General features: G+C 42.8%; 1 protein-coding gene across 2 annotated transcripts in view; it reads left to right on the forward strand.

Moving 5' to 3' along the window:
- The window catches only part of LOC124615885 (voltage-dependent calcium channel subunit alpha-2/delta-3), an 824663-nt gene that overhangs the window by 702435 nt on the left and 107861 nt on the right, over positions 1–14367 (forward strand). For both annotated transcript variants that reach the window (XM_047144053.1, XM_047144054.1), the window contains one exon: positions 11658–11770. In XM_047144053.1, coding sequence (XP_047000009.1) covers positions 11658–11770 — 113 coding nt within the window. The remainder of the gene's footprint in view (positions 1–11657; positions 11771–14367) is intronic.

The following is a 14367-nucleotide window of genomic DNA, read 5'->3' on the forward strand; positions in this document are numbered from 1 at the left end:
TCGATGGAGGAGCTGAACACAAGAATGTCATCAAGATATGCAAAGCAGAATTTTAGTTTGAATAGCACTTCATTGATGAAGCGTTGCCAGGTCTGGGTTGGGTTTTTCAGACAGAAGGGCATGAATCGAAACTGAAATAACCTGATTGGGGTGGTGATTGCTATCTTCTCGATGTCTTCAGGAGCCATGGGGATCTGGTGGTAGGCCCGTTTGCAATCAATGACAGAGAACGTGGTCGCACCTTCAAGGGAACTGGTAAAGTCGGCAATGTTGGGTACGTGGTGTTGTTGTGGTCTTCAGTCCTGAGACTGGTTTGATGCAGCTCTCCATGCTACTCTATCCTGTGCAAGCTTCTTCATCTCCCAGTACCTACTGCAACCTACATCCTTCTGAATCTGCTTAGTGTATTCATCTCTTGGTCTCCCTCTACGATTTTTACCCTCCACGGTGCCCTCCAATGCTAAATTTGTGTTCCCTTGATGCCTCAAAACATGTCCTACCAACAGATCCCTTCTTCTAGTCAAGTTGTGCCACAAACTTCTCTTCTCCCCAATCCTATTCAATACCTCCTCATTAGTTACGTGATCTACCCACCTTATCTTCAGCATTCTTCTGTAGCACCATATTTCGAAAGCTTCTATTCTCTTCTTGTCCAAACTAGTTATTGTCCATGTTTCACTTCCATACATGGATACACTCCATACAAATACTTTCAGAAACAACTTTCTGACACTTAAATCTATACTCGATGTTAACAAATTTCTCTTCTTGAGAAACGCTTTCCTTGCCATTGCCAGTCTACATTTTATATCCTCTCTACTTCGACCATCATCAGTTATTTTGCTCCCTAAATAGCAAAACTCCTTTACTACTTTAAGTGTCTCATTTCCTAATCTAATTCCCTCAGCATCACCCGACTTAATTTGACTACATTCCATTATCCTCGTTTTGCTTTTGTTGATGTTCATCTTATATCCTCCTTTCAAGACACTGTCCATTCCGTTCAACTGCTCTTCCAAGTCCTTTGCTGTCTCTGACAGAATTACAATGTCATCGGCGAACCTCAAAGTTTTTACTTTTTGTCCGTGAATTTGAATACCTACTCCGAATTTTTCTTTTGTTTCCTTTACTGCTTGCTCAATATACAGATTGAACAACATCGGGGAGAGGCTACAACCCTGTCTCACTCCTTTCCCAACCACTGCTTTCTTTTCATGCCCCTCGACTCTTATAACCGCCATCTGGTTTCTGTACAAATTGTAAATAGCCTTTCGCTCCCTGTATTTTACCCCTGCCACCTTTAGAATTTGAAAGAGAGTATTCCAGCCAACATTGTCAAAAGCTTTCTCTAAGTCTACAAATGCTAGAAACGTAGGTTTGCCTTTCCTTAATCTTTCTTCTAAGATAAGTCGTAAGGTCAGTATTGTCTCACGTGTTCCAACATTTCTACGGAATCCAAACTGATCTTCCTCGAGGTCGGCGTCTACTAGTTTTTCCATTCGTCTGTAAAGAATTCGCGTTAGTATTTTGCAGCTGTGACTTATTAAACTGATAGTTCGGTAATTTTCACATCTGTCAACACCTGCTTTCTTTGGGATTGGAATTATTATATTCTTCTTGAAGTCTGAGGGTATTTCGCCTGTCTCATACATCGTGCTCACCAGATGGTAGAGTTTTGTCATGACTGGCTCTCCCGAGGCCATCAGTAGTTCTAATGGAATGTTGTCTACTCCCGGGGCCTTGTTTCGACTCAGGTCTTTCAGTGCTCTGTCAAACTCTTCAGGCAGTATCTTATCTCCCATTATGTCTTCATCTACATCCTTTTCCATTTCCATAATATTGTCCTCAAGTACATCGCCCTTGTATAGACCCTCTATATACTCCTTCCACCTTTCTGCCTTCCCTTCTTTGCTTAGAACTGGGTATCCATCTGAGCTCTTGATATTCATACAAGTGGCTCTCTTCTCTCCAAAGGTCTCTTTAATTTTCCTGTAGGCAGTATCTATCTTACCCCTAGTGAGACAAGCCTCTACATCCTTACATTTGTCGTTTAGCCATCCCTGCTTAGCCATTTTACACTTCCTGTCGATGTCATTTTTGAGACGTTTGTATTCCTTTTTGCCTGCTTCATTTACTGCATTTTTATATTTTCTCGTTTCATCAATTAAATTCAATATTTCTTCTGTTACCCAAGGATTTCTATTAGCCCTCGTCTTTTTACCTACTTGATCGTCTGCTGCCTTCACTACTTCATTCCTCTGAGCTACCCATTCTTCTTCTACTGTATTTCTTTCCCCCATTCCTGTCAATTGTTCCCTTATGCTCTCCCTGAAACACTCTACAACCTCTGGTTCTTTCAGTTTATCCAGGTCCCATCTCCTTAAATTCCCACCTTTTTGCAGTTTCTTCAGTCAATCTGCAGTTCATAACCAATAGATTGTGGTCAGAATCCACTTCTGCCCCAGGAAATGTCTTACAATTTAAAACCTGATTCCTAAATCTCTGTCTTACCATTATATAATCTCTCTGATACCTTTTAGTATCTCCAGGATTCTTCCATGTATACAACCTTCTTTTATGATTCTTGAACCAAGTATAAGCTATGATTAAGTTATGCTCTGTGCAAAATTCTACAAGGCGGCTTCCTCTTTCATTCCCTCCCCCCAATCCATATTCACCTACTATGTTTCCTTCTCTCCCTTTTCCTACTGACGAATTCCAGTCACCCATGACTATTAAATTTTCGTCTCCCTTCACTACCTGAATAATTTCTTTTATTTCTTCATACATGTCATCAATTTCTTCATCATCTGCAGAGCTAGTTGGCATATAAACTTGTACTACTGTAGTAGGCATGGGCTTTGTGTCTATCTTGGCCACAATAATGCGTTCACTATGCTGTTTGTAGTAGCTAACCCGCACTCCTATTTTTTTATTCATTATTAAACCTACTCCTGCATTACCCCTATTTGATTTTGTATTTATAACCCTGTAATCACCTGACCAAAAGTCTTGTTCCTCCTGCCACCGAACTTCACTAATTCACACTATATCTAACTTTAACCTATCCATTTCCCTTTTTAAATTTTCTAACCTACCTGCCCGATTAAGGGATCTGACTTTCCACGCTCCGATTCGTAGAACGCCAGTTTTCTTTCTCCTGATAACGACGTCCTCCTTAGTAGTTTCCGCCCGGAGATCCGAATGGGGGACTATTTTACCTCCGGAATATTTTACCCAAGAGGACGCCATCATCATTTAATCATACAGTAAAGCTGCATGTCCTCGGGAAAAATTACGGCTGTAGTTTGCCCTTGCTTTCAGCCGTTCGCAGTACCAGCACAGCAAGGCCGTTTTGGTTAATGTTACAAGGCTAGATCAGTCAATCATCCAGACTGTTGCCCCTGCAACTACTGAAAAGGCTGCTGCCCCTCTTCAGGAACCACATGTTTGTCTGGTCTCTCAACAGATACCCCTCCGTTGTGGTTGTACCTACGGTACGGCCATCTGTATCACTGAGGCACGCAAGCCTCCCCACCAACGGCAAGGTCCATGGTTCATGGGGGGGGGGGGGGGGGGGGGGGGGCGTATGTGGTAGGAGTCCATAATTGTCGTGCATTTAGTCGACGGTGGTCTGCGCACATGCACCAGGACACGTCTTCCTTGGGTGTCATATGTATGGGCGTAAACCAACTACTGGCAGAGGGCTCAATGACGCCAGAGATTAGTAGTTCAGAAATATCATTGTTAAGCTTGGGGAGGCGCTTGGGACAAAGTCAATGTGGTATACTGAAGATCGGGGGGCCTGGCATGAGGCGAAGCTTGTGAACCGTTCCATTGGTGACGACGGAAATGTTGCCGGCAGCACAGGAGGTGGTTTGTTTACAATATGTGGCAGGCGGGGCAGGCGAGGCAAGGTTGTGGTGCTCAGAGCCGAGGCGGCGAAGTGTACCAGGAGTCAACGTGATAGGATTTCCGCCGGCCCGAAGCAGTGGCATCATGGTCGGGAGACTCCATAGAGCTCATGAAGCGTTAGTGAGTCCATTGTCTGAGGGGACGGCCTGTTGCAGCATGGTCGTGGGCGAAACGGTTGGCGCGAGTGCACTGTTTGCGTTGTCAGTGGCGGTCGCATGGCGGCGCACATGAGCCAAAGTTGCTTTGTTTGAGGTGCTGTCCACGAGGGGCGGGGTAGGACCTCACAGTTCAGTAACACGTGACACTCGACGCGCATGCACACTTGTGTCCAGCCGAGTGTCAAACACTGCTGTGTTAGGAGGGTGTGGCCCTGCAGAACTGTCAGTACAAGTTGTGGCAGTCTTGATAGCACAGTTGCGAGGGGTAACAGGAGGTAAACATATGGAGGCTCGACTGCTGGGATTGCAAGCAGATTCGCCGCACTTACTGACCTTGCTTTCTTCTTGCTGTAGTGTCTGTAATTTCTTTGCTGCATCGGAGAGCTGGAGCTGTGTTTCATGGAGCCAGACGGAGAGCGACGTGTTCAAGCTCGACAAGGCACTTATGCGTGGTTTCTTGTAACGTCGTCAACAGAGACAACTATGTACGGATGAGATCAGCCCGGACCGTTGTGTCACAGGGTGGGTTGCTCGATGGAGCACAGGGGAAGTGAGTCTTGGACGGATGGTGAAACACAGTGTTTCTCACTAGGTCCGGTGAAAGCTTGTATTGTCACAAGAAGTCAATGCCTAATATAGGTTTGTCAATTTCGCACACTAAAAAAGTCCACTCGAGTTTGCAGTTTGCGGAGAGTGAGACAATGTGTGAAGTTGAATCTGAGCATTGTAGTTTCGTTGAATTCATGGCTTGCAGTGAAGTATGATGAGGGCGGATGTTCGACGATGCTAAGGACATGGGCAGCAGTGAAACATCGGCGCCTGTGTCCACTAGAAAAATGTGTCGTGACGACATGTCTTTAATGTAAAGTCATCCACAATTATCCAGTCGTTCATGGACGGAATGTAGCACTGTGGGGTGCCTGTCATATTGTACGCAGGAGGTGTTTGGGAAGTAGCAGGGTGGTCTGCAGTTCCGTGCCGCCTCACCAAACTGTGTGTGGAAGTAACAGTACGGGTGGTGCAGTTGCATTTCCTGCGGAACATTCGTTGCCAGTGGTGGTGGCCAAGGTTCGGTGGTCACAGCAGGCTCAGTTGCAGGAGGGGGCATGACTGAGGGCGGAGCTGGTGACATCCCAGTAGCTTGCTTACTGCTTTCCGGAGCGAGCGGAACGATCGGCACAGTGCGGCCCCGGCCGCGTCTGGCCGCAGGACGATGAGCCTGAACCTGAGACTTGTCAGGTAGGCAGTGCCTGGTGAAACAGAGCAGCGATGCATCGTGTAGCTTGTCAGCAGTTGTCACTGTTTGCTCGACAGGTTTGGGATGCCTCTGAGCCAGAGCAAAGCGGATGTGAGGAAATAGTTTATCTGACCAGATGGCGAGGAGAACTGTGTCAGAGAGTAGATTAGCGCTGACCAGGGCGCATAGCTGTCTCCAGAGTTGGGAAGGTCTGTCGTTGCCTAGTTGCTCGACGTGGAGCACTTGCCGTATTGCTGCCTCAGTTGAGCGTGCAAGCCGACGTAGAACTGTCTCTTTGGCTAGAGTGTACCAGGTAGATGAGTCCAGGGTGTCGATCAGGTCAGCAATCAAGCACAGAATCCTGGTTGACTCGGCGAGTTTGTAATGGTTGAACACTTCATCCGCAATTTTGAACCAGGTAGTTGCTCTGTCGGGATTAAATGACAGCAGCATCTGTAAGCGTTGTATAATGTTCAGAAAAACAGGTTGAGTTCAATTCGTTGGGGCACTGCCTGAAACTAGCTGTTGTTGGTGTAGTACTCCAGGCGAGTGTGCCTCTCGGGGATGTGGCGATGACGGCTGGTCAGGTGGCAGCGTGAAGGTGACACGTTGTGGTTGAGCGCTATCCGTCGATACGCGGAAGGCCTATGCGGGTGAGACATCATAATGTGTCGATTACGGTTGCGGAAGCTCAACACATTGCGGTTGTGTTCGGATTGACGTGTCACAGAAGGCTGACGCGGATGAGGCACTGGGATGTGCCGAGAACGGTATTGGAAGCTCGACTGGAGCCAGCGCGGGGGTGACAGGTGAGAAAAAGTTCAAAGTTTGAGAACGTGTGTTAGTCCGCGGAAAGCTCGATGTATGATCAGAGCCGGGGCCACCTGTGTTGCAGGGAGACTGGAGAGATGCGGGCTGTCCAGAAGCACAGTGTGGGAAATGATGTTGAACGTCGGACTGAATGTGTGAATGTTCACTGTTCGCAGTCACTCCATGCAAAACGGTGTGCGGATAATTTGAACGTTGTGGCACAAAACACTGAGGTATAGCAGTGGGACAGAGATGGAGGTCAGGCACAGATAACAAGTTATTGTTCCTGTTGCAGACCGAGGTATTTAAGCAGGAAGGCATGTGCTGATGCTTGACCGAGGGAGGCACGGGAGTGGTCGGATGCTGAGGAGGTTGACCTGTGAACAAAGTAGTTCTGGCCACGTGGCAGGAATCCACGTGGTACTGCACAGACTGCGGCGTGGCAAATCGTTGTCGTGGCGGTGGTAGGTTGTCCAACGAAGCATTTGCAGAAATCGGCATTGGTCCCGCACTGCATGGAGATCAGTAAGAGGTAACTGCACCGTCGATGAGGGAGGGCACATGTGGTGGGAACAAAGGCGTCAGATAGCCAGAGACATGCAGACTCCTAACCTCAGTTATTGTTGCAGGCTCGAAAACTTATTGTTGCAGGCTCGAAAACGTCTGGCGAAATCGGCGTAATCGTCGAGTGAGAGGCATCGTGTTGCATCCCAGGTGGGTGTACATCGCCCGCAACACGATGCATGTCGATCACAAAATCTGGCGTAAGACGTTGGGCCGAAGTCATTGTTCAAATGCTATGTCGAATTAATACACACGAACATAACCGACTCGGAGGCCACGGACACAGTAAAATGACGAAAACGGAGGACGTTACAAATTGGGGTCACCAGTGAGGGAGAAGTTCGGGTCGGTTACACCAAACAATACTCCCATTTTACAGTAGTTCATTTATTCACATCTTTACACAAGCAAGGCTTATGCAGAACTAACATGGCAGAGCTGCACAAAGATAATGTTTAGCTTAGTTCAAAGACGATACTCAGATCGATACTGGTGTCGACCTCATCAGTGCCACAGACCCTTTCCTGCACAACCAGACTTATGAGGACATTCATTCAAATCATCCATGTCCCAGTATGATACCTGATCCATCAGTAGTTGGCACACATCAAGGAAGGTTGCTGACACCATGTGTGCTGAGTTGTGGGATGTGACAGCTGATTTTGGGACAGGACAGCTGATAGCGTGTGACTGACAAGTAGTTCATTCAAAGCAGGTGTTACTAGCTCATTGACGTCCTGTTGTGGTTGCACAATTGTGGGTAATGATTGAGGTGTTCTCTGAAAGACCAATGATTAAACAACTGGTGACCAGCAGGAAAATGTGTACATTCATTGTGCAGCCTCAAGGTGGATTAGCTTGCTGCAAGCCAGGTTTAGTGAAAAGTAGCCCAGAGTCATGGACATCCTGATGCCCATGATTGACAGTGAGAGCATACACTGTCCTGGGGGTGCACTGGGCTACCTGAAACTGTTATGATAAAATGTAATAGGCTCATTATTGTTCTTGATCCACATTAGTGACCTAATTGATAATTTTAATTGCAATTTTAAAGTTTTTGCAGATGACATAGCTACCTTCGAGGAAGTTCTGTATGGTAAGAACCGCAGTAACATCCAGTTAGATCTTGACAGAATAATAAACTGGTGGAGTGTTTGACACCCAGCTCTCTCATTGTATTTAAAAGCATGATGTCCTTAGACTACAGAATTAGTGAGTTGCAACTAGAGGTCACCATCATGTTGTATAAATATTGGAAAGGATGTGTGGAGATATGATGTGCAACAACCATATAGACTTAGTTGCCAGTAAAGTAAATAGCAAGCTATGATTCATTGTTAGACTGCTGGAAGTTTGCAGTTTGTCTACAAAAGAAATTGTTTGCAAAACACATGTTAACCCATATATGAAGACTTCTCAATGCATGGAACTCATATCTGGTTGGACTAACAAAAGGCATAGAGAACATACAAAGAAGGACGAATTGTCAAAGGCTTTTTTGGCCGGTGATGCACTTTAACAGGCATGTTAAAGAACATTAATGAATTGCTGTTCACAGAAAGACACCATACATCTCATGAGAAATTGCATAGAAAACTTCAAGAAATGTGGAGAAACAATGATAACTCTTCAGCTCTGTATATACGTATGCTGTAGTGATAGGGCAGATAAAATTAGCCAAATAACAACTCACAATGAAGTGTACTAGTAGTCATTCTCCCCATGATCTATCCATGAAAGGAATGCGAAGAAATCTTAAAATATGTGGAACAGGGAGAAACTTTTAATATATGGTACAATAAAAGTTATCCTCTACTATGCAGTTCACTCTGATTTGCAGATTACGGACTTAGATGTAGATGTCATTCCTGATGTTGGTGCCTGTAGCATCCCAGTGAAAATGACTGTACAAGAAAGCCAAGGTAGGCACATGTTACTGTAAACAGTTTATAGTGGTGCCATGCTGCAAACAGGGGAACACCTGCAGTTTCACTCCGTGATGGCAGCCATCGACTGTCCAGGTTCAGAAGGCTTTCAGAATGGCAGCTAAATGCCCAGCTGTGGTCTGTATAGCATACCATTTCTTGCGAGAAAGTCCATACGAATCATTCACCCTCACCATTCATTAAAAGGTGGAACATTACCAATGAATGAAGATGGTTCCATTGCATGCAGAGAAATCATGTTCTAAATTTATTGGTGAGCCCTGGTAAAATGTTTGTAATGGTAGTGACTAATGGTCTCTTTATTATTAGTTTTTCTTTAAGGTTTTGTTTGTCACTTCTGTAGTAGCAGCTTAGGAGTAGAAGGAAGAAAGAGTTTGGTTTAACAAGACAGTGCAGATGAGAACATAAGAGACAGAGCACAAGTTTAGATTGGCAAAGGGTGAGAAGAAAATTGGCCATGTCCATTTCAAACACACCATCCCTCATTGGCCTAAAGTAATTTAAGGAAACCATGATAAATCTAAATCTGGATGTCATGGCAGGGATTTAAACTGCCATTCTCCCAAATGCAAGCCCAGTGTTGTACTGCCATCTTCCTTGGTGCTGCTGTAGCGTACACATTTAACACACAACTTTAGCTGAAGAAGGCACCCACAACCACTAACCACATGTTGTGCATGAAAGGGTCTAGAAATCTTTGTAGGTTCTCCTTCGCAGAAAGTAACAGCATGAATATCTGTAGCAGTGCTTGCCGAAACAAATATTTTAAAATTACAGTCTGTCTGTGTTAAACAGTTTTTAAAGTATTTATCTGGTGTAGTCTTATATGGAAGTTCAACATGAACCATAAGCAGTTCAGACAAGAGGAGAATAGATGCTTTTGAAATATGGTGATACAGATGAATGCTGAAGATTAGATGGATAGTTGAGTAGCTGCTGAGGAGGTACTAAATTGAATTGAAGAGAAAGTAAATTTAAGGCACACTGAAACAGAGAATGAGTTGATAAGACATGTCCTGAGTCATCAAGGAATCACAAATTAGGTAATGGATGGAAGCGTGCAGAGTAAAGCCTTTGTAGTTCCTGTGGCATATGCATACTTATACACCACAGTTTTGGTGAACTGTATGTTGCATTTTGACTGTGGTTTTGACCCATACTATGTATGATAAAACACACTGTTGAGCATTTTCCATTAGCTTTTTTCTTTTTTTATGTTAAAAAACAGATATTTAGAGGGAAAAAAAGCTAGTTAATCTGACTGGATGTAGCTAGCAAACTATCCTCCAATTTTGGAGCCTTTTATTCAGTTTTGTAAACTGTTTAATATACTATTTTCCATTTAGCATTATGGATCATTCATTATGATTGTTTTTGTGATTATTTTTCTTGTATTATGTCTTTTTAATCATGTTGTGTGGTCTTCTGTCAAAAGACTGATTTGATGCAGCTCTCCGTCATGCTAGTCTTAATCATACTTCCATAGGAACTATGATGTAGTTATGCATTCTAATTTGAACTACAGTGGAAAAAAAAACAATGGTATGAGGATTGGTGTGAACTTGTTTAATATTAGTATTGTGTGTGTGTGTGTGTGTGTGTGTGTGTGTGTGTGTGTGTGTGTGTGTGTGACACTGACTACCAGCCAGGATCATGCTGAAAGTCATCTAATTTTAGTATTTTATTCTTCAAAAGGTTCTTTGATGTTGTTTCTCTGTAGTTCATTTCTTATTTTTGTAGTCCACACTATTGTTGGTTTCTTTTTCCAGAAAGACAGGAATATTTTCTTATTTAGCACATTCTCATGGAGAGTTGCCCAAAGAAGATTAGTCTTTACTTTGCCCATTACTTGTTGTATTTTGTCTATATCTTTGTAAATTGCCTCATTACCTTTCATTTTCTAGTCATGTGCAGTCTGTATTGCAACCAATATTTTTGTAGTACTCTGTCTCTTAAGTGCCTCTATTCTGTCCAGCTTATAATTCATTGTTAAGTATTCACATACATATAAACATCCTGGTCTTACCATTGTGGTACAGAGTTTTAATTTTGCTTTTCTATATATGCATTTCTTGTGCAGATATTTTTTTTAAACCACATATTCTTTTCATTGTATTAACTCTTGCATCTATTGCAAATCTTTCTGGTCCATTGTGCTATATAGTTTCTCAAAGATATTTAAATTTACCAACTCACTCTATTTTGCCTAAATGTGTTTCTACGTATTTTGGTAGGCTTGTTGTCATAAATTTTGTTTTTTCTACTGAAATTTTGAGACAAGCACTGTTCATTATTTTTTCCAGAATATTTATTTACATAACTACTTCAGTCATACTTTTTGAAAGTGTTGGAAAATCATCTGCTAAAGCCAGGTAGTTGTATCTTAATTCCATTTTTTTTCCTTCCCAAAATTATTGGTTCAATTTTGTAATATCTTAGCTCCAAATTCCTGACCGTTACAATTTTTTTTTCTAAGAACAGTTAAACAGTAAAGGTATTTAAGACCAGTTTTTATTTCAAAGGGCTGAGATACTTCTCCCATGAATTTCACTTTAGATATAATATTTGATAGAATTTCAACCATTATATATGCTGTTACTGCATTAAGTCCAAAATCCATAATGGAGTTATCTATTATTTCTCTGTCTACTCAACCAAATACTTTTTGGATACCAATAAATAATATTATTACAGGTTTAATGGCTAACATTCAGTGGTGAATTATTGATTTTAAGTTGAGAATCTGTTCTGTGCAAGACCTTCCCTTTTGCCTTAGTTTCTTCAATTCTGTTCAGGAGAATTTTTGATGATATTTTGGTTTGTACTGACAGAAGTGACACATTTCTGTACTTGTTGACGTTTTGTTTGTCTACCTTGGTATGTGGTGGGTGAATTAATGTTCTTTTCCACTCTTCTGGATTCTTTTCTGTTTTCCAAATGTTATTGAAAAGCAAGTGTAGATCTCTTATAATCTTTGGTTCTCGCCATTTCAATAATGCAGTAATTATTATTATTTTTGTTTTTCAGGCACTTCAGTGAAATACATAATCATGCTATAGATGAGGTGTGGTATAAAAGAGCAGTTGAACATCACTATGAAAATAGCAAGAGTTTTGTCTACTCTGTACCATTTGATGCAGGTTGGTGCTCATAACATGTTTACATGTGAATACATGCTCAATTAGCATCTTCTTTTAAAATAATTTATCAATTACAGTTTCATGGTCGTAAGATAATGCCGATTTATTCCTAGGTAAACCTATGTATTAATCTGTTTCACTGAACCGTCTGTGTGTCTCTGCTGTCAAGAATTCACAATATAGTTCCTCATTCTGGTGCAGATATCTGTAATATGTTGCAACAAACATCAGAAAGAAAACTGTAAATTCCTAAATATTCAAAACTAAAGTAAAAGCCACTCCTTCTATAACCTGTCAGAATATTTGGTCTCAGGGATGTAAATTCTGATTAAAACCAATATTCATATGCACAGGTTTTTAAGTTTTGTGGTATATAGACAGCTGATATGGGTCTGTGAGATTGGTGAAGTTACAGAAATGTGAGTATGAGGTAGTTCATATAAACAACAGTTGACTAGTGTAAAAGTAAGCTTTTTCAAACCAGCTGAGCTCTCCTATTATATGCACACATTATTAAAGAAGATAGTGCTGGTAAAAGAGGTTGTACAACCACATGCCCAGAAACAAATACTTCTTGAGATATGGGCCATTTTACTTTTGTTGAGAAATCTCAATACTCACTGGTGTTGGCTGTCTTCTGGTTGATTTTCATTGCTCATTTCTTAAGTTGTTTTTGTTGCTGTACTTTGGCCTCTGACTAGGTTGCTGTTCTTAGACATAGCTTTTAACTGTCTGCCGTATGGTTTTGAGATTGCTCTGGTATCTGAACAAGATAGTGACTCCATGAAATGTGAACAACATAAACAATGAAATAAGAGTCTGAGTATTCCACATGGGAAATTGCAGACATTGAATTCTGCTATGAATATTAACTGACGGTGATAAATGGCACCTGCTCATGGTATGAAATGTGCTGTTGGACAGTCAATAATGTTTGAGCAGTTACTTCGTGAATCACTTCCAACATGTGTAAGCTGTCACAACACAAGACCACCATGCCAGTTTGCAATTTTGCCAGTGGAGTCGATGACAGAGGTCTGAAGGATCCATAGTTCATTGTTTGCATTTCATGAATGAGTGAGGCAGGATACTAAATTATCACAGTAATATTATGAAAAGGATAAATTACTACACACCACATAAAAGAGGTGTTGAGCTACAAACAGGCACAAGCAAAAGACTACTATTCATTTAAGCCTTCTTCATAAACAGAAAGAACATGCACAGTCACAACTCGTACACACATGGCCACTGTCTCCAGCTGCTGTGGCCAGATTGTGGGCTGCAACTGTGTCTGATGTGAGCAGCAATCCAAGGTGGCTGGCGGGGGTAAGGACGAGGCATGGGACAGGGAGAGGGAGGGATAGCATGGAAGGGGTAGGGAAGAGTTTGTGCTGCATTTGAGATTGTGCAGAGACACGTTAGGGGTACTATTGCATAGATAGGGTGCTGTGCGGGGGTGGGAGGGTGGTGGGGAGCAGAAAAGGATCCGGAGAGAAGAAGAGGAGGGGAAAAGGACTAGTGGGTGCACTGGCAGAATGGAAGGCGTATGTAGTGCTGGAGTGGGATCAGGGAAGTGGATAGGTAGATAAAGGACTGAAACTAGCATAGGTTCAGGCCAGAGGGATCCTGTCTCTTCATACCCTCAGAAACCCCTCCCACAATGATACAGAATCCAGAACCTAAGTAGACTCAAAACACAGTCCTGAGCCTGTCCTCCAAAAATTGTTTCTGTAATCCGCATGGCCTCAATCTTCACAGTTCTCACAGGGCAGGGAAGGGGATAGGTGCCTAGATGTGCCAGCCATTCCTTCAAAGCATCTGTCAATCCTTTCCCCTTCTCTAATTGTCTTCTCTCCCCTCTTCCTTTTCTGATCCCTTTGTGCCAACCCCCACACCACAGTGTACTGTCTCTGCAATAGCAGCACTATCCTATTGCCACCACATCTCTGCATGCTCTCACAGGTAGCATACCACTTTCCTCCATCCCTAACCTGCTACACCTCCTCCTCCCCATCTCATGCCTCCTCCATATCCCTATCACTCACCTCAGATTGCTGCTCCACATACAGACACAGCCTTTGTGTGTCCATCTGTCACCCCCCTCCCCCACCACCCCTCCTTTTTGTGCAAGAGAATGGCATGTTGACTTTTCATCAGAGTGTAATGACCATGGTGTTGAGCACCATGCATCCAAAATCATCATCATCATCAATTGCTGCTCAAATTGACTCAGTTGCAGCCTGCAGTCTGGCCATGTGTGTGTGGATTGTGCTCATGTGAATTTGTGTGTTCTTTCTACTCCCAAAGAAAGCCTTTTGGCCAAAAGCTTAAATTTTGTTTGTGCCCATCTGCAGCTCGGCTCCTCGCCAATGTGATGAGTAGCAATCTACCCTTTTTATATTGTTCTTGTTATTCCATCCTGCACTTTCCATTGTCCAAACCAACCGCAGTAATCACAACTGATCAGAAGCAAATCATTGGGTGAGCAGTTAGGGATCAAATTTGTGTTTGGGCATGAATTGTTGATGACAGACTCATAGGGCCATACACTTCACTGAATAAATTAATAGTTACTTTTTACCACCAGTTTCTGC

The sequence above is a fragment of the Schistocerca americana genome, chromosome 5, assembly GCF_021461395.2.
Source record: "Schistocerca americana isolate TAMUIC-IGC-003095 chromosome 5, iqSchAmer2.1, whole genome shotgun sequence".
Lineage (NCBI taxonomy): Eukaryota > Metazoa > Arthropoda > Insecta > Orthoptera > Acrididae > Schistocerca > Schistocerca americana.